Source organism: Melanotaenia boesemani, chromosome 16, assembly GCF_017639745.1.
Source record: "Melanotaenia boesemani isolate fMelBoe1 chromosome 16, fMelBoe1.pri, whole genome shotgun sequence".
Classification (NCBI taxonomy): domain Eukaryota; kingdom Metazoa; phylum Chordata; class Actinopteri; order Atheriniformes; family Melanotaeniidae; genus Melanotaenia; species Melanotaenia boesemani.
Window position 1 is genome coordinate 2860242 of NC_055697.1, and position 20391 is coordinate 2880632.

The 20391-nt window shown below is 44.5% G+C and overlaps 1 protein-coding gene across 3 annotated transcripts in view; it reads left to right on the forward strand.

Moving 5' to 3' along the window:
• birc6 (baculoviral IAP repeat containing 6) overlaps nucleotides 1–20391 on the forward strand; it is a 128664-nt gene that overhangs the window by 25953 nt on the left and 82320 nt on the right. The window contains exons 12-37 of one of the 3 annotated variants that reach the window (XM_042010087.1): nucleotides 33–258; nucleotides 915–1075; nucleotides 2535–2666; nucleotides 3589–3720; nucleotides 5675–5841; nucleotides 6035–6168; nucleotides 6268–6429; nucleotides 6531–6662; nucleotides 8904–9001; nucleotides 9089–9236; nucleotides 9315–9448; nucleotides 9714–9860; nucleotides 9935–10122; nucleotides 11265–11576; nucleotides 11703–11802; nucleotides 11885–12099; nucleotides 13974–14182; nucleotides 14280–14632; nucleotides 14728–14947; nucleotides 15189–15325; nucleotides 15451–15588; nucleotides 17735–17862; nucleotides 18070–18201; nucleotides 18297–18512; nucleotides 18971–19154; nucleotides 20071–20268. In XM_042010087.1, coding sequence (XP_041866021.1) covers nucleotides 33–258; nucleotides 915–1075; nucleotides 2535–2666; nucleotides 3589–3720; nucleotides 5675–5841; nucleotides 6035–6168; nucleotides 6268–6429; nucleotides 6531–6662; nucleotides 8904–9001; nucleotides 9089–9236; nucleotides 9315–9448; nucleotides 9714–9860; nucleotides 9935–10122; nucleotides 11265–11576; nucleotides 11703–11802; nucleotides 11885–12099; nucleotides 13974–14182; nucleotides 14280–14632; nucleotides 14728–14947; nucleotides 15189–15325; nucleotides 15451–15588; nucleotides 17735–17862; nucleotides 18070–18201; nucleotides 18297–18512; nucleotides 18971–19154; nucleotides 20071–20268 — 4503 coding nt within the window. The remainder of the gene's footprint in view (nucleotides 1–32; nucleotides 259–914; nucleotides 1076–2534; nucleotides 2667–3588; nucleotides 3721–5674; nucleotides 5842–6034; nucleotides 6169–6267; nucleotides 6430–6530; nucleotides 6663–8903; nucleotides 9002–9088; nucleotides 9237–9314; nucleotides 9449–9713; nucleotides 9861–9934; nucleotides 10123–11264; nucleotides 11577–11702; nucleotides 11803–11884; nucleotides 12100–13973; nucleotides 14183–14279; nucleotides 14633–14727; nucleotides 14948–15188; nucleotides 15326–15450; nucleotides 15589–17734; nucleotides 17863–18069; nucleotides 18202–18296; nucleotides 18513–18970; nucleotides 19155–20070; nucleotides 20269–20391) is intronic. The other 2 variants (XM_042010089.1, XM_042010088.1) reach the window with 2 other exon arrangements.

The following is a 20391-nucleotide window of genomic DNA, read 5'->3' on the forward strand; positions in this document are numbered from 1 at the left end:
GGTTTTAACTTTCCCACCTGGTCCCCGTGCAGGAGTGGACCTCCTCGTGGACCAACCGCTGACCACCGAGTGTTTGATGTCCTTGGTGGAGATGACGCGCTTTGAGACGTTAACGCCGCGCTTCTCGGCCACCGTGCCGCCGTGCTGGGTGGAGGTGCAGCAAGAGCAGCAGCAGCGACGCCACCCACAACACCTCCACCAGCAGCACCACGGAGACGCAGCCCAGCACACCCGCACCTGGAAGCTGCAGAGCGACAGGTAGCTCGCTTTGGTGACTTCATCCGTCACTTTCAGGTCACGAGTTTAACTCTGGATGTATCTGAGTCCGGAGCAGCTTGTAGTCGGAGGAAGACGCCGTCCTGCAGGGCTGGACTCGTGGTCGGGCCACCTTGGCTCTGTCCATGCTAGACGCCACATGTAGATGCATCGCCCCTTTGTTTCATTTCTGTACTTCAGTTTTCTGCTGTGGAGCCAAGTTGGTGCTTTATAACAGATAATTAAGATGATTATTTGGCTCGATTTGCAGCAAAGTCTTAGACAAACATAAATGTTTCCATGAACTTGGCAGGATATATCAGTAACTACAGTAGTTTTGTGTACATCAGCTTTAAACCAGACCCAAAGAACCTCCTTTGGGTCTGGTTTAACCTAACTACAGGTAGCGATGTCATGATTCTAGACGTTCTTAGTACGATTATTGTCAGAGAAATCATCCGGATTATTCTGCGTTAATTTCCCCAAACTATAAATGTGTTAAATCCCATGAACGCTCCTTACACGTCTTAGTTTGATTTATTTCTATCTTTTCATACAACAGAAAATAATCTAGAAACAAAGTGAATTCCATCTAAGTCTCCTCTGCTGTGTGAGAATAAATTAATCCTTCATATTAACGTCCTGTGTTATGTCCACAGCTCCAGCTGGGACGAGCACGTGTTCGAACTGGTGCTGCCGAAGGCCTGCATGGTGGGGCATGTGGACTTCAAGTTTGTCCTGAACGCCAACATTGCAAACATTCCTCAGGTTCAGGTCACCTTACTGAAGAACAAGGCACCCGGGCTGGGCAAAGTCAGCGGTGAGGACCCTTTTCATCTTGCTGCTGAGACTACGTGGATGATTTTATCTTCGCTGCGTTAGTCACAGGAAAACATGGAGCAGGAACCAACACAGTATGTCAGATTTCTGTCAGCACGCTGACGGCGTGAAATGCGGTCAGACTTCACAGGTGTGTAGTGGAGATGAACATAAAGGTGTGGTTGGCTCATCGCTAACAGGTAAAACTAGATTTATACAGTTGGAGAGGACGATGGTGCTCTGATTGTCTCCACTAAGGTGAGACACAGCAGGCAAATATCTCGTTTTTTTCATCACCTGGTCAGTTGAACAAGATGCCGTCTCATCCACAGTTGGGTGGTGGAGGGTATGTTCACTCAATGGAGATGAGTTCACAAAGTCATGCTTTTGTAGCAGTTTGCCTCTGAAGTGTTTCTGTGACGGATATCTGAACAGAATAACAATGGCAACATCAGTGTGTGCATCATGGTGCTTTTTGCCTGTAAATTTGGATGCAGAGCTAAAGAAAAACAAAGGGACAGCACTGGGAATCCCTGCACTTCACCTGAAACCAACAGAAACACAACAGGACAGTATGAGGAAGTACTTCTCTTAGGATCTGATGTTTATAACAAAAATATGTTGAATTTTACAAGACAACCTTGACAGCACTTCTCTCAAAATATGATTTTCCTCGCTTCAAACTTCTGCACCTCAGCAGCATTTCCACATGCCTGAAGTCTCCAGCTCTGCTCCTGTACGCATGTTTAAGGTTTTTATTTCTTATTCACGGCCTGATGCTGCTTATTGACGTATTTTCTAAATGATGACGTGATCAATAGAAACATTTAAAATCCCCTCTGTGTAAACATTTGACTTGATGTGTCGAAAGATGCAAACAGAACTCTGAACCTGGTTAAATCCGGTGTTTGGATATTTCTCAGAGAAAAGTGTGCACATGATGACATTTCTGGCTATAATATTTGCGTAGGTAAACATACAGTTTCAGAAAACCTGCAACAGAAAAGACGATAGTCGTAATGTGAGGGAAAAGCCAGGATAGTTTAATGTTAACGGTTGGTTATAATTTTCACCTTTTCACCTGTAGTCTTCTCACGGTAACACCGGCTGTTTGTGATTAAAACTCCATCAGTCTGGCCTTTACAAACCAAGCCCTCTTCATGTTATCCTCTTCCTCACACAACACTGATGTTCAGAGAGCCATTGTGTTTAAGTTCCCTGATCAAGCCATGATCCAGATCACTTCCACCCAGTAATGGGACTGAACAGTCAGTACTAGAGGCTGTTTGTGGTCTCGCTGTCTGCAGGGTCCTCCACTCTGCCAATGAAAACGGAGGTCACCGTTCAAGGTCTTCCCCCTTCTGAACTGGAATGATGAATCTAGTCTGTGTTGTTTCTGCTGGCAGATCGGATGTGAGTCCAGAAACCGTCTGAATCTTTGTTTCTCATCTTGCTGGCAGAGACCGCGGTGGACAGGCAGATCTCCTTTCCTCTTTCCAACGCCCTCCATGCCAACGGGGAGAAGAACGGCCCACCGCTGCTCCAGGACTTCACAGACGACATCCAGTTCATGGACATCGAAGAGACAACAGGTACAAGAGGTTCAGCTAACATGTCACGTTTCACTCATCTTTTCACACAATATTGTCTAGAAACGGCCCTAAAAAGAAAAGCTAACCCCTGGATTAAACTAATGAAATGTGCATTAGCCTGCCATTAAAAACATGTTTGACTGAGCAGCGTCTCGTTCCTGATGCCATGCCATGGTGGAGTAGATGTTCCTCTGTATCAAGACAACGACTCAAACTGTCCAATCTGGAAGGATGGAGGTGGATATCGTCTCGAATGGCCAGAGATCCTGTTGAATTAGATCAAACCGGAATCCACAGCAGAGCTGAAGGTGTTGGAAATAAACAGGCTGGCCTGTAAGACCAGTCAGACTTCACAGTGCAAAGGTCATGTGGTCCAATGAGTCCATACTGACCCAGTTTCAGACTAATGAGAGTGGTGGATGAAGAGTCGCTCCCAATATGCCTTTTTCCCCACTGAAGAAGTTTAACATGACCCAGTGATGAGGTCAGCTGGCCACCTGAACAAACTCCAGGTTTCACATCGTCAGCTGGTGTCAGGATTCATGGTTCAGGGATCAGAGACATGATTTTCAGGCTAGACCTAAATCCTGATGCAGGTCTTCCTCTGATGCTGGAGAGTCTGACTTCCATCACCAGAGGAAGATCTGTGTGAAAACTGGACCTTACTCTGGATGGGAATGATGTGACGCTGCGTCAGCTTATGGAGACGACTTCAGTCAAAGCTGAACGGGGTCCTACAACATGTTTCTGTGTACGTTAGGTTTCAGGACACTTTGACCCAGGTCCAAGTTCAGGTCTTTTGGTTCTGCTTGTTAAATTCATGTAAAATTCTTCCTCCAATGTGTTTCTGGTAGAAAGTTTTTCTCTCAGGTTGGGAACACTATGTGTCACTATATGTGACATCTTTTCATCTCCTTCACAGGCTCGGTGTTGTGTCCATTCCTGGAGGACCACAAGGAGGACATCCTGTGTGGTCCGGTGTGGCTGGCCAGTGGGCTGGACCTCTCTGGTCACTCTGGCATGCTCAGCCTCACCAGCCCCAAGCTGGTCAAAGGTAAAACCAGTCCTAGAACTACCACCTGGTGGAGGTGTGCAATATCGTATCGTACACGATAATACTGGTGGATTTTTTTACACTGGGGAAAAATGTAAAATCGTTAAATCACGTGATTTCCGATGTGATGACATCGTTTGAGGCACAGTGAAGCTCAGCTGAAGGCGTGAACATGGAAACATGGAGCCGGAAGTAGACCCTCCGCAGATTTAGACAGATTTGTGAACAATATTTGAGAGAAATGGGCCTTTTGTGTCCATTAAAAAAGTCTTGTACTGTTCCCTCACCCTCCCTCCCATCTCCCCAGGGTAGGCTGGGTGGCTGGTCATCTCCAGCTCGGAGCCTCTACCAGAGTCTAAATCCAAAGATAAATTCATCAGTACAACTGGTAGCTATATTAAAGCTCCATAGAAAGAAAAAATCACAATGCATATTTAAAATGAATAAAATAGAATTTATTTTATTCATATATATTTTTAAAATTAATTTGTTGATTGTTTGTTGATTGTTTGAATGAGCAACTGAACACAGAACCACAGTTAACGAATTACATAAGTAAAAGCTGAACATTATTATTACTATTTTATTCTACTTTATTAATCCCAGATGGGAATTCCTTCTCTGATTTAAGCCTTCCTCCTAGCGCCCGGGAAGCAGTTAGGGTTGAGGGCCTTGCTCAGGGCCCCACAGTCGCCCTAGTTGCCGCCCGGGGACTTGAACCCAGGTTCTCCAGACCCAAGCCCACCTCTGTAACTAGGCTGCCACTGCCCCCTTATGACACTTTGCTTGTCGGTCTCCAACATTTAAATGCAGCCAGATGCTGCTTATTTTTCGGTATTTGTTTTTCTGTCGTACTTGCATATAAATCCCGTCTCTCTGTCTCTCTGTGAACCTGGCCTCCTGGCCTGTACCATGACACTGATCTTCTGCCCCCCTTTATTCTTTTACATAATGGTATAATCCAGTATTACTAGCGTGGGATTAGCCCTGCTAAAGTCCTGCCTTTAGATTTTCAGCTCTTCTCATCAGCTACAAAGATGTTTTACTCATTAATATCCCACCAAAATGGCTAGTAAATTTAAATTTAAGCCACATTTGGCAAAACTCCTGTAAGCAGTTTTGTACCTGAAGTTACAGAATAAGTTACTTTAGTTATATTTAGTCACGTGAGGTTGAGGGACTTCACACATGCTGTACACACACACACACACACACACACACATAATACCTTTACACACACACACCCTCATACCACGTCTGGCTGCCTCTCCTTCATCTAGAAACCAGCCTATAAACAGAAGTAAATATCCTGCAGGGCTGCAGCAGCATTTCCAGCTTTCCTGGTTTATCCGGATCAGCTGCTGAAAGGTTGCTGCTGGTAGAATCATCTGGACGTCTCTGCTGGAGCTCCATCACGGACCGTCTAGAGGAGGAGGCTGTGCTGCACAGTAGATAAAAATGACCTTAGTCTTGTCCAGAGAAGCATCTTTCCGAGCTTTAAAGCTAAACTGTGCGTGTAAAAGATCTGTTCTGAGTCCATTTCTGCTCCAGAACCACAACCCGCATCGCTTCCTGAAACTATCAGACAGTTCATCTCGTGTTTAAAAAAAAAGAAAATAACGGCGTCAAAAGGAATTTGAGTTAACGCGTCTTTAACCTTAATATTAATATAATCTTACATGCATGTAAGATGAAACTGAGTGACTTCAGAAGTGGGAGGGACTACAAGCGAAAAGCAAACCAAGCTACATCAGTGTGGAGCTGCAGAGGCTTTATTTTGATGAGCTCCTTGGACCAAGTCAGGCAAACGGTGGAGGAGTTTTACTGTGACTTTGCCAAAGACATCAACATCTTCCGTGATGTCGTTGTCGAGATATTTAAAAAAAAATATTGTGAGATCATTTTTTGGCGATATCACCCACCCCTCCCACCCGGGTCTGTTTTTCTGCTCTAGGCATGGCAGGAGGGAAGTACCGCTCCTTCCTGGTTCACATCAAGGCGGTGAGCGATGGCGGTGTGGAGGACAGCCCGAGGCCCGTGGTGAGAATGCCGAGCGCCAAGCCGCAGAGCTCCAAAGCCCACTCGCTGTCCACCCTGCTGCAGCGCGCTCAGGCGTCCAAGGTACCAACTCACCCAAGACTCCATTAAACAGATTTTCTTGTACAAAACGGATCATAAATCATTACGATATTAACATTTTTTTCTTAATGAGTGAGATTTTACAGAAGGACTGTTTTTAAACTTCAGTAACATGAGCTCAGGTAAAACTCTTTAACATAAGCAGTTTCATTCATTCTTCATACTGTGTGCTCAGGAGAAGGTTTCTGCAGGGAAAACTGAGACCTCAGCACAGTCCAAGAAAGTGGAGAACCTGCGAGGCTGCGACCTGCTGCAGGAAGTTTCGGTCACAATCAGAAGGTTCAAGAAGACGTCAGTTCCCAAAGAAAGGTCCAGAAACAGTGATGGCTCATGTGCAGACCTGGATTTATTGATGACTCCGAGATGATTTGACTGTGGGTTTAAAACGGCTGTCTTCTGTCCCTTCAGGGTCCAACGCTGCGCCATGCTGCAGTTCCCAGACTTTCACGAGAAGTTATTGGATGCTATGTGTCGACGAACAGAGGGGAGCTCCGTCACTGAGCATGCTCAAAGCCTTATCCTGGACATCCTGTGCTGGCTGGCCGGGGTTTTCTCCAACGGACCCTGCAGGTCAGGCTAAACCGAGGACAGCAGCAAGGATGCTACCTGGTGACGGTGTAGATGGCAGATCCTTAACTAATGCATCGTATTACTTGTTGTTTTTGTCTTAGCATCAGAGAAGGAAAGGAGGGCCTGCTGGTGAAAACCCGGGCCAGATTAATGGATATTGTACGGGTGTGTTTCTTCGAAGCTGGTCGCAGTATAGCACACAAATGTGCCCGCTTTCTTGCACTTTGTATTAGGTAAGAAACTCACTAAAGGACTGATGGTTCGTGGCCTTTACAGGAGCTTTCAACCCATATACACACCATCTACAGCTGAATAATTTACATTTCTGACGCAACAAGGCAGAAACAGTCAGAGCACCTCAGGCCCAACAGAGGCTGCCCCTGCAGAAACATTAGTGTCTAAAGACAGGTGGATTATTTTGGTCTTAAACAACATGTTACTACCCCAAAGAAAGTTGTTTCCTTTCTCCCTAAATCTGCTCCACCAACGCTCTCCCTGGGCTTGTGCAGTTACCAGCAGGCTCAGCCCTGCATCCACAGACTCCCACTGAGACCCACAGAACTAAACACAGCAGCTTTCAGAGAGCAGATCATTCCGAGAAAGTCCCTGTTCAACTTGTCGTCGTACGTTAGGAGCTGCTTGAGTTTTACCACCTCAGGCTTGGAAGAAGTAATGACACGTTGCACAGTTCGTTACCTTCTTCCACCTTTGGTAGAAACAGGTTGGAATTATTTCAGCACTTTGAAGTATTTTTCATATATATGCATATTAAAGGTAGGACAAGTCATTAAAATGAATAAAATAAGAATATCAATAAAGATTTAGAAGATATAAGAGTAATAGTTCCTATTATAGGTTATGAGGATCATGTTGGAAGTCACTGTTGTCCAGTCTAATGGCCGTAGGGACAAAGGCCCTCCTGAACCTCTCAGTCCTGCAGCTGCTTCTCTGTCCTGTCAGGGTGACATGGAGGGGGTGTTTATTATAGTACATAATGCCCTGCAGTTTCCTCTTCATCTGCTGCTCCACCACAGTTCATGTCCAGCTCCCTACCCAGAACAGAACTGGCATTTGTTTACCAGGTTGTCCACATGCCTACAGTCTTTGTCTGTAGTGCTATAGTATTACTAGCGTATGGTGTGTCTATGTGCTGCCCCCCAGCAGACAACAGCATAGAACAGCACACATAGACAGTGTGATAGAACATCGCCAGCATGTCAGTGCAGACATTGAGGGACCTGAGCTACCTGAGGAAGGAAAGGTGACTCTGTCCCTTCCTGTATGCTGCATCTGTGTTGGAAGACCACTCCAGCTTCTGGTCTAGAACTACCCCCGTTATCTGTAGTTCTGCACACTCTCTATTTCCCCATCAATGCAGACTGCCTGGCTAGGTGTTTTAGATCTCCTTCAGTCCACCCCCAGCTTCTCAGTCTTGGTGGTGTTCAGGAGAAAACAGTTCTTTTTACTCCAGTCTGAGAAGGCCTCCACAAGGTCCCTGTACTCCCCTCCTGACCAGCGCTCACATATGCCACAACAGCTGTATCATCTAATGGTTATCATGGAGCCTGATGACCTAACTGTCAGTTTTCAGAACCAAATCTTCAAGCTATTTATGTTAACTTCTGTGAGGTAAAGTCCTCCCACTTTGGTTGTGGTTAAACTGGTATGAATGTGGGCCGGTTTAGAACCAGAACTGTGTCTGAAAGCACTAACAGATATGCTCAAGGTAGTTGTCATTTGTGGCTGGAATTTAAATCATCAATCATAAATTTGTCAGTTTAATCATGTTCACTCTGTGTCCTGTGAAATTCACCTAAAGATGTGCTCCCTTTTTATACGGTGGAAAAGCCCAGTTTACTTACGTTTCTCACAAGTTTTTTATACAAGAGACACAGCTACATAAAAAATGTGAAGTTTAATGTTTTTAATAAGTTTAAGAAAGAAAAGCATAAATTAGCCATATTGCCTGGTTCTGTGTAACAGCTTCATTTCTAAAATGCCAAGCACCAGCATATCAAATCAGCAAAGTTTAAACATAACTCTGCATGGATGTAGTGAAAAACATCAAACCCGGTTTCACAGCTTTAATAAAAAAACTGCATCATGCACGTATTCCAGACATATTTATGGGGAAAATAATCACAGGAAAAGCTTAGAAATGGCTGCCGTGAGGCTAAAGACGTGACACTGTGAAGCTGTACAGAGAAGCTTCATCACATGTACAAACACGGAAACAGACTCCACTGTTGAATGATCGATCTTTACCAGGTTTAATTAAAACCCCAAAGAACAGTCAGTTACGTATGTCCCATCAATTTGTACTTTGATTATTAACCGAACATACAGACTAACGGGGCTGCAGGAAAGAACACCTTGTTCTGTCGGATGAGTTCCGTGATGAAGCTGCTGTAGTGGGAAGAGACATAAACTCTCTGGTTTCCATGATGATAATGGTGTTTTATTTCTCTCCATAGCAATGGGAAAGGAGACCCAAGTCAACAGGGTTTTGGCATGAGCCTGTTGAAGGCTCTGCTGGAAAATATGCCTTATTTACCTGCAGCAGCAACAGGTGGTGAGTTTCTGAGCACCAGCATGGAGCCACACAGCATCTTTCCTTTTAGCCCCCCCGTTTTACATTTTCCACCCTGTTTGTCTACAGGCTCGGTGTTCTGGTACTTTGTTTTGCTGAACTATGTGAAGGAGGAGGACCTGGCGGGCTGCAGCACTTCTTGCGCTGCCCTGCTCACCGCCATCTCTCGACAGCTTCAGGACCGTCTCACTCCGCTGGAGGCTCTGCTGCAAACCAGGTATGTTTGCATGCTCACAGCTCCGGCTCTCAGCGCTCCTGCTGTTCCTGCTAATCCTCCCCTGCATCACATCTGCAGGTACGGTCTGTACAGCTCTCCGTTTGACCCCGTGCTGTTTGACCTGGAGGTCAGCGGTTCCTCCTGTAAGAATGCCTTTAACAGCAGCACCGGAGTCCAGTCAGATGAGATCGATCTCTCCGATATTCTCTCAGGTACGACTTTCAGCTGTTAGATTTTCAGAGAGAGCAGACATATGGTTTTTACTCCAAATGTTTTTGCCGGGTCAGCTTGTTTTATTTAAAGTGAGAATACATCACAGTAAAGTCTCAGTATCAACCACCTTAATGATATTTGGGTGCAGTAAACTAGAAGTGCTTCAGTTTGTTGGAAATTCTCTTCTATGTGATGCTGAAATATGGGATCTAGAAAAACAGCAGAACATGTGGTGGAACACATGATGTTGGGGGTGTTTTGCAGGGAATGGAAAAGTGAGCAGCTGTGCAGCAGCAGAGGGCAGCTTCACAGCTTTAACTGGACTCCTGGAGGTGGAGCCATTGCACTTTACCTGTATCTCCACCAGTGATGGCACACGGGTGGAACGAGATGACGCCAGCATGTTCACTGGTACAACACTCTTTCATTTTTCCCTCAAGTCTCTGTTAGCTAGTCATTAACTTTAATTTTACTTGTAACCTCAGTGAGTACGTTTGGCGTGACCCCGACGGTGGGCGGCCTGTCGACGGGGACGGTCGGAGAAGCTTCCACCGCTCTGAGCTCTGCAGCTCAGGTGGCCCTGCAGTCCCTGTCTCATGCCATGGTGTCAGCCGAGCAGCAGCTGCAGGTCCTGCAGGAGAAACAGCAACAGCTGCTGAAGCTGCAGCAGCAGGTGAAACTCAGCCTCATAGGCCCTGGATTCCAGGAAGTTTCTGTTTTCCTTAAAAAAAACAGGAAAAAACAGGAAAAAACAGAAGAATTACTTGTTTTTCTGATTTGTCCTCAGAACAAAAATAGAAAAATTTGAATATTTTAAATAGAAATATTTCATTCTGGATGGATTTATCCCGACGATCTGTTTTGGACACAGCGTACACGGAGCAGTATGGGTTATGTGACTTCTCTCAGATGAATGAACTAAATCAAATTTTATTTATGAAGGACCTTTTATACAAAAAGTCGCACAAAATGCTTTATATAATAAAAACAATATTTGCACCCTCCCCCTCTATGCTGCTATAAATAAAAGCATCAGCACCTCCGTGCTGGCAAGAGAGAGAAATGAACAGACTTTGTTTTGTTTTTTTTAGATGATCAAATCCTGTCTTTGAGACATTTTTGATATATGAAATAAAATCCAGCTCAGAGTAAAAAAGGACACTCAGATTTCTCCCACTGAAAAATAATTAAAAACAGTAATTAAAACTTCAGTTTTGTCCTGGTTGAGTTGTAAGAAGTTCTCTGCCATCCATGACTTTATATATGAAATCCAGTTTAGAAGGACGTTAACTGGCTCCAGGTCATCAGGAGACACTGCGATGTAAAGCTGTGTATCATCAGCATAGCTATGGAAACCAGTGTCTCCTGATGACATCCCCAAGAGGCAACATGGACAGATAAAAACAACACTGGGTCCAAAACTGCTCCGTGGGGAACCCCACAGTGGATTTTATTGATGCTAAGTCAAAATCTAAGTGCTCAATAATCAGTTTTTTCAGTTGAATTTTTTAATTAAAATGTGAGCTTAAACACAAAAATTTACAGCAAAGTGTTTTAATCTGTTTTCAGTCTTAGTTAATGTGGGAGAAATTAACCCTCTTAGAGGTGGAGACGTGTCTCCTGGCTGCTGACCTGGTGCTTCAGTCATTTACGTGTTTCTCAGTTTTTTTCTCTTTAGTCTGAATCTGAGTGTCTGATGGTGAAAACGGTGCCGATTTATTTGAAGTCTTGGAAAATGTAAAACATCTCCATCCACATGTGTGAATTTTATCCAGAACTTACTGAGCTGTCTCCGTCTCTCTGTGCCGAGAGCAGAAAGCCAAGCTGGAGGCCAAACTGCACCAGACCACCTCTGCAGCAGCTGCCGTTGCCTCCGGAGTCGGGCCCATCCACAACTCTGTGCCTTCCAACCCCTCAGCCGCTCCAGGGTTCTTCATTCATCCCTCCGACGTCATCCCACCCACGCCTAAGACCACGCCCCTCTTCATGACCCCTCCTCTCACACCACCCAACGAGGCGGTGTCTGCGGCCTTCAGCGCTGAGCTGGCTCACCTGTTCCCCGGGTCCATGATGGAGTCCGGCCCCGTTAACCTGGCTGCACACAAGAACACGCAGAAGGCCAAACCGGTGAGTGAATATGGTCCTGAACCACAGAGGCTCATTCACATCAGCTTGTTTTTGGCTTCTGTTTGGTTTGAGTAAAATCAGGTGTTTCTGTGCATTAAATTGTTTTATTTTTTCTTCCTTTAACAGAGTCATATGGGTAGTGGTCTGGCTCTGGCCATTTCCCAGGCATCTCACTTCCTGCAGCCGCCTCCACATCAGTCCATCATCATCGAACGCATGCACTCTGGTACGTCATGTCTATGCTTCTTTAATCCCAGAAGGAAGTCAGCAGCTGCTGAATGATGTCTGTGTTTAAAACTTCTCACCAGGAGCTCGTCGCTTTGTCACCCTGGACTTTGGTCGTCCCATCCTGCTGACCGATGCTTTAATCCCGACCTGCGGCGACCTGGCTTCTCTGTCCATCGACATCTGGACGCTGGGTGAGGAGGTGGACGGTCGCAGGCTGGTGGTAGCCACTGACATCAGCACCCATTCACTCATCCTGCACGACCTGCTGCCACCACCCGTCTGCAGGTTCATGAAGGTCAGTTTCTTTTCATCTGTTTAAAGGGAACAGTGCGAACTGATGAACACTACAATGTAAATATGCTAGAATTAGCCAAAATGCTACTGTAGCATCTGGCAGGTTGGACACAAACACACCCTCAAAACACTACATAACAAACCAAACCATTCACAGCACAACTGAGACAGAACAACAAATACGTATAAAACATACAGAATTAAATCTTATACGTCTTCGTATGAAATAAATGATCACAAATCTGATTCCTCTTAAGCCATCATTTGAGATGAGTTCAAATTATTTTAATACAAGAATGCAGTATGATAAAAATGAAATTAAAGTATTCGTTTACATGGAAATAGTAATTCTGAGTTGAGTCTTACATGGAAAACACGTTTAATCGTCTTTATTTAATTCCGCTTTAGATCTGGGGGCTGGGAGGGGTTCTGATTGGACGGGGGAACGTGACGTATTTACGTCTACCGGAACAAAACAAACTCCGGTTCCTGCTTCTTTTTGTTTCGTCTACAACATGGAAAACACATAACAAGAACCATTTTCACTGTGAAGGTGATTCTAGTTTTGAAGCAGCAGCTCGACACCAGCATCGGCTTCACTTTGGTCAGCTGAGGAGGGAGGAAGAGTACCGTATCGTCATGGCGACAGGACAAGGGAACGAGCATGCTCAGAACAACCCGAATTTATTTAAAGCAGAATGAACGTTTACTTCAGGGGTAGCCAACGTTGGTCCTCGAGGGCCCCAATCCAGCAGGTTTTCCAGATTTCCGGGCTCCAACACACCTGGCTTGAACTAACGAGTCATTGTGGAGATCCTTATAGGCTGTTGGATCCATTTAATTTGAGTCAGGTGTGCTGGAGCAGGGAAATCTGGAAAACCTGCCGGATTTGCTGCTGCTGGAATGGGGCCCTCGAGGACCAACGTTGGCTACCCCTGGTTTACATGATGGAGGAATTATTCAGTTCACATTTAAAATCAGAATAAACCAGACACTTACTTCAGATTTAAGTTTAATTCAGAGCAGCCGTTTTCATTTGGATTTAGGTGTTTACAAGCTAATTCTAAAGAGGATTTAATTGTTTATTCTGAATTAAAAGGGAATTTAAACTCATGTAAACGTTCATTTGTAGCGGTAGTAGCTTGTTTCTTTAAACACCAGGCATTCCATTATATTAAAACAATAATAGTAATAACAATATTCAGCATATACGTCAATATCTCCCTAAAGAACAATTCATGTGTATTTTGGACCTACACAGTAATAATAATAATAATCATTATGAAACATTACATTACCAATATCTACAGTTTAATAGTAGCAATAACAATACAGTAATATTACATACAGCGTTTATATAATCTATAAGCCTATATAATAAAATTAAATGATGTGTGAAAATACTTTATGTATCCCAGAGGGAAATTGCAAAACTTATTATATAACTTAATGATCTATGACGTTATAATAGTAGTTCTAATAATAGTACTCAGTCTGTATAATACCACTATCAGTTCCATCCTAAACAAATGCTTTAATAGAGCTGTTAAATTGTATTGGTAGTAGTCGTCGTAGCAATAATAATAATATAAAAACATCAGTAATAACAGCGTACTGTATGACACGGTGCGTTGCTGATGTCAGACTGTAAATACGACTGCATCGGCAGACATTTGCTCACTCATTAATATCTAAAGAAAACAGACGCAGACAGATTGAGTGAATTCTGTTTTCCAGGTATGATTGAAGAGAAGCTGAATTTAGTCAACCTAGACGGTAGTATGCCATGGTCCGCTGTATCTAACGTCCTTTTTAAATCAAGAACCACAGTGAGGTGTTGAAGTCTTCTGTCATTTTACAACCCTCCTCCCTCAGATCACTGTGATTGGGCGCTACGGCAGCACCAATGCACGAGCAAAGATCCCGCTGGGCTTCTACTATGGCCACACCTACATCTTGCCGTGGGAGGGCGAACTCAAACTAATGCACGATCCTCTGCGGGGGGAGAGCGAGGCTGCCAGTCAGCCTGATGTGGATCAACATCTCACCATGATGGTGGCGCTGCAGGAGGACATCCAGTGCAGGTGAGCCATGACTCTGTCCGAACGTAGACACAAAAACTCACAAGTCTCAGCATTCTGAGAGATTAAAATCTGAGTTCTTCCTGTTCTTTTTCACTAGGTACAACCTCGCTTGCCATCGGCTGGAGACCCTCCTTCAGAACATTGACCTGCCGCCTCTCAACAGCGCCAATAACGCCCAGTACTTCTTACGAAAACCAGACAAGGTAGTGGAGGAGGACCAGCGTGTTTTCTCAGCCTATCAGGACTGTATCCAGCTGCAGCTGCAGCTTAACCTGGCCCACCACGCCGTCCAGCGGTTGCGTGTGTCCCTGGGCGCCAGCCGCAAATCACTCCCCACATCCGGTGCTGCAGAAGCTCAGGAGCTGGTTCACAACTCGTCCACGGAGCAGCTAAGGACCATCATCCGTTACCTGCTGGATACTCTGCTCAGTCTGCTGCACTCCAACAATGGTGGGGCAGGGAGCTGAACACAGCTCAGGTTTTATGACCAAATTGTTCTAAATGTTTAACTTCATCACTTCTTTCATATGTCGGGATGCTTCCAGGCCACTCGGTGCCCTCAGTGCTTCAGAACACCTTCCATGCTCAGGCCTGCGAGGAGCTCTTCAAGCACCTCTGTATCAGCGGGACACCTAAAATCCGCCTTCATGCCGGCCTGCTGTTGGTGCAGCTCTGTGGAGGCGAGTGCTGGTGGGGCCAGTTCCTGTCCAACGTGCTGCAGGAGCTCTACAACTCTGAGCAACTGCTCATCTTCCCCCAGGACAGGTGGGGAAACCATGTTCTGTGGATCCTACATATGTTGCCATGGTGACCCTCGCTGAATATTAGTGAATTTGATTAGGTTAGATTGTCTGATGTGATACTATGAGTAAGTACTGGAAGTATTTTGAGTCTGACTATTTCCAGATTCTCTGACAAACATCTCCAGCAGAGCAGGGTCTCAGGTTTGTGTCCGCTCAGTGGTGGAAGCTGCAGGTGGTAACTCCAGTGTCTCTGCTCACCTCAGGGTTTTCATGCTCCTGTCCTGCATCGGCCAAAGATCTCTCAGCAACAGTGGTGTTCTGGAGGGCCTCCTGAACCTCTTGGACAGCCTGCTGTCTCCGCTGCAGCAGCCACAGGTTGCTCCTCCACGCAGGACTGAAGGTAAAACAGCCATCCGAGAGAAAGCATCTCAGCTCGTAGCATGGAGAACATGATGTTTTATACGTGATGTTTTTGTCTTAAATGACTTCAAAATGACTTGCAGTGTGTGTTTGTGTGTCTTCCAGGTGTTCTGGATATCCCCATGATCAGCTGGGTAGTCATGCTGGTTTCCAGGTTATTGGACTATGTGGCCAGTATAGAGGATGAAGCCTCAGGAGGGAAGAAGCAGCTTGGAGGGAAAGATCGGGACAGACCTGTGAATGGTAGATATCAGAAACCATTTACAATCTGAAGATTTCATGTCTTCAGATCATAATTGAATCAAACATTTCCTGATCAGCTGCAGTCGTGATTTTAAGTCCCAGTCACATGACAACGCTGAGACGGTAAAACGCGAATGTTTTAAGTTTTGGCCTCTTGTTTCTACGGTAACAAAGTTTTGGGTGAACAAAATTGTAAAAGTTTGAGAACGGGCTCCAAGGGGGAGGTGCTGGGGTGTGTTTAGGGGTGAGACTGAGAGGTGTGTGTGTGTGTAGGCCTGTCGCAATAAATCAGTTAATTACACAGTAAGAAAAAAAAAAATGAGATGAGTGATGAGTTTTAATTAGTTTTTTTCCCCTCTATCTTCATCATAGGCTGTGTATGACAACAGCTTTACTACGGAGTATCTGCACTGAACGCGCTCGTTTCTTGCGGAGTGATCTCTCTCGTGTCATACTTGACAGCAGCCGTGGTGAAGCACTTTAACCACATTTGTTTTTCAGAGGAGACTCAAGCATTTAAGTGGATTCTCACGCTTAACCTCTGATTTCTGACACTGAAATACACATCAAGAGCGATGCCGGCTAATCGGGAGGTTTGGGAGGATTCCCAGTGGACCGTATTACTTCGGGGCCGGTATCCCGGTGTGTGTGGAAGAAGTCGCAATGTTGCGTCTCTGCAGCGTCACGTTGCAGCGTCGCAGCAGCGTGTTGCGTCGCAACAGCGTGCGGTTCACTCGCTGCTCATAGATCAGCCTGACGCAGTGATGAGATATTTCAGCTTCACAAACAGCAACAATGCGCAGCATATTTTTTTTCAAGTTTTTTTTAAAATGGTACTAACTGGCCGTTTTACCGGGTTTCCCTGTCTGCGCCCCATGTTTAATATTTTTTTTAATACATTTTTTGAAGGGCAGTTTTGTTTATTTGTTTATTGATTTTGGTTGTTTGGTTTTCATTCATTATTAAGGAGACTGAGAGTCTGTTCTATTTATTGTTTTTGTTTTATGTAAAATGTCTTCCAGTTCCAGTGTAAAATGTTCTTTAGAAATGAGCGTTTATTGATCTTTGAAAGGGTGTGTTTGCATTGTTATGACATTGTCATTATATTAGTTGAAAATGGTCTCAAAATGACAACATTTTTGCTTCGTACAATGTTATCGCAATAATTTCTGAGAAAATTAATCTCACAGCAAAATTTGTCATCATGACAGGCCTCTGTGTGTGTGTGTGTGTGTGTGTGTGTGTGTGTGTGTGTGTGTGTGTGTGTGTGTGTGTGTGTGTGTGTGTGTGTGTGTGCCAGCTTTTAGGAGCCATGAATGTGATTAAGGGAAATTACAAACAGGTTCTGAAATACAAGTCAGAGCAGTTTCTAACCAGGTAGTTGACCGGTGATAGGAAGGATTTATATAGATATGCTACACTGATTATTGACCCAGTTACTTTCATCTGTATGTGTAAGTCTAGATTTAGAACTGTTAATGTGCCAAACCTGCAGCTGTACCGTATCTGATGATGCTACCAAGAACAGCCTGGTAGAAAATGATCATAATCTCAGGTCGAACCCCAAACAGCCTCAGTCTCCGTAAGAGATGCAGCCTTTGAGCCAGTCTGCAGCACAGATAGTCAACACGGGGTACAGTAGTATATTCACTCTGTCAATGACAACTTGGAAAACGTCACTTTTGGATATTAGAAGCATTCAATCTGCGAGAACCATCTTGTAGTGACATGGAGTGTTACTATCACAATCTTTTTTTTTTTTTTAATTGGGCACATTTTTTGCTTGTAAGCAATTCAGAAAAAATCGTTTCTAATATAGAAATAGTCGTGGATTCAGCAGGACGTTGTGGAAAAATGTGTGATGTGTACTGTGTGATGATAATGTGCTAAAATTTCAGATCAATTACTGACCAACACCTTAAATGTTCAGGCTCAGGATTTTTATTTGCTGTCACTCCTGTGTGATTACAGAGAAAATAGTAATAACTTGTGTGGTGATATCAGGATAAATAATCAAATTATCAGCAGAGTTTAATAGATTCATAAGTAGAATCAAGTTTTATCTTAAAAGTCTGGACATCTACTGATTCTGTAGTTGATGCTGGTCTTTTTTCCTCCCATAATGCCTTCTGTTTTTGTTTGTCAGGTATTCAGTGGAGCTTCATCAACAACAGTCTTCAGTCTCAGAACTCTAGCAGGTCCGCTAAAGGCAGCAGCAGTCTGGACCGACTCTACTCACGCAAGATCCGCAAGCAGCTCGTCCATCACAAGCAGGTAACTGTGTCTCAGTCCAAAACCAGCTCCTCACGTTTGTCTTTGGACCGGTCCAGTACAGCTTAACCCGATGAATGTGCCCAGTAGATCTAAGATCTAATGCTGCTTGATGTTCAGCTCCAAGAAGAAAGTCCAGAAAAACATTTTCCTGCTGTGGTTTTCTTTATTTTTTTAGTTCTTTTGCTAATCCTGTCCTTTTTATTGTAGCAGTTAAATCTTTTGAAAGCCAAACAGAAAGCTCTGGTTGAGCAGATTGAGAAGGAGAAGATCCAGAGCAACAAAGGTTCCTCCTACAAGCTGCTGGTGGAACAGGCCAAACTCAAACAAGCCACGTCCAAGGTGAGCTGTCCATCAACACTGGAGGCAAGGCCTGCTTTCTCCACCAAGCTGCACCGTCACGTTTCTACACCTGAAGTCTTTCCCTCCTCTTCCAGCACTTTAAAGACCTGATCCGTCTGCGGCGGACAGCCGAATGGCCTCGCTCCACGTTGGATGCCGAGTCCACCACAGCCAAAGAAGCCCCTGAAGTAGAACCTCTGCCCTTCACACTCGCTCATGAACGCTGCATCTCTGTGGTGCAGAAGCTGGCCCTCTTCCTCCTTTCCATGGACTTCACCTGCCATGCTGACCTGCTGCTCTTCGTCTGCAAGGTAATCACCTCACCTGGAGCATGGACGTCCTGATAGCAGGGAGCTAAACAATAGACCAGTACCGGTATTTAGACCACCATACTTGTCCTGGTGTATGTTAGCAGGGGATGAGGAATCAAGTTACAGAGCAAAGTACACAACTGGTCAAGTTTTACAATATCCCAAATTTTGGGAGGAGTGGTCGCCTGGTGGTTTGAGAGGTGGACTTGGGTCTGGAGGACCCAGGTCTCTGGTCTGGCTGCCAAAGTGAACCCGGATGGAGATTAGGGTTAGGATGGAGATTAATTAATTTTATTTTTTCAAATTGGCCTGCCTGTGTGTGGATGCAGCTTCTTTAAACCTCTTTAGTCAGTGCTTGATTTTCATAAGATTTTAGGCAGACGAACAAGTTAATCTGTTTTTGTTTGTTTCTGGCATGATGCAAACACACACTCTGACCACCTCTGTCATCCCTCCAGGTCCTTGCTAGGATAGCCAATGCTACAAGACCCACAATCCACCTGTGTGAGGTGGTGTCTGAGCAGCAGCTGGAGCGACTTCTGCTGTTACTTGTGGGGACTGACTTCAATCGAGGGGACATCTCCTGGGGGGGTGCATGGGCACAGTATTCTCTCACATGTATGCTACAGGACATCCTGTCAGGTGTGTTTAATAAGCTCCTTATTTGCTGTGTTAGAATGATGGATGTTTTATTAGGCCAAGAAATATTCACCCTGATACAAATTATCCACTTTAGAGAAAGTTGTTTTCAGAGTAATGATGTGTGTATTTTAGAGAGTATAGGAACATGTTTGTTATTTCCCTTTCAGATTTTAGATGAATTAGCCTGAATTTACTTGTGGTGTAACCCAGAGGTTCGTTCTAGGCCCTCGTATTTGTTTTAAATGCTGGTAGATTTAACATGGTTAACACTGACACTTCTTAGAAATGTAAGGAAAAATGTAAAGTCTTTTTATTTTAAAAAGTTTTATTCCCTTTTTTTATTTATTTAGATTTGTTTTTAAATTAGAGCAGCGACAGAACATTTTTTTATTGTCAAGTTTACTAAAGAGATCCCACACTTGCACAGTCGTGATTATTTTTGCAGGTACTTTGTGCGTACAGTGGAATGACCATTTTAAAGTACAGATAAAAAAGGAAATCTGTTATTTACATTTCTTGCATATCTTTTCTCAGCAGTTCAGTTTTAGTGACAGTGGTAGGCTTTTCCAGTCAGACTGGAGTTCCACAGTCAGCTCAGTTTAAAGTATTCATTAAACACAGTTTGTGTTACTCGGGTTTGTTTTAACCTTTAGATAAATATATGCATAAATAAGCAGAACCTGCCAGGAAATTTTTTGGGTACCAAGTTTGACCTGAATTTGTTGTATGAAAAGCTAAATACACTTCCCACAGTGGCTGAAATATAATCAAAAGCAGCTGATTTAGCTTTTTAAAAACATTCCTGTATTCACCCAGCTGTCCGTTATCTGTGTACCCATCATAGCTGGTAATTTCTTAGATTTTGTCCCCTTGTGCTTCCAAGGACTTATTGAACATGAACTTGTTGTGGTCCCAGGTGAGCTGCTGTCTCCGGGTTCTCTGGATGCCATGGATGAGGTGGTGGTGGTGGGTGAGGAGGCTGGGGCGTCGTCCTCCTCAGTGGGGGTGGATTCTGACGACTCCCTGCCCCAGCCAGCACCCATCCCCCTTGTAGAGAGCATCGACGAAGCCCTGGTGCCTGATATCATCGCAGGTACTACAGGAACCTTTCAAAGTGCGTTGGTAGCCTGGAGCCCTCTTCACACCTCCCACATCATCATCACCACAGACGCTGACACAAACACACCTTTTTATCCTTTTTACTGATTTTCCCCCAAAGTCTTTTTCTTACTGATCA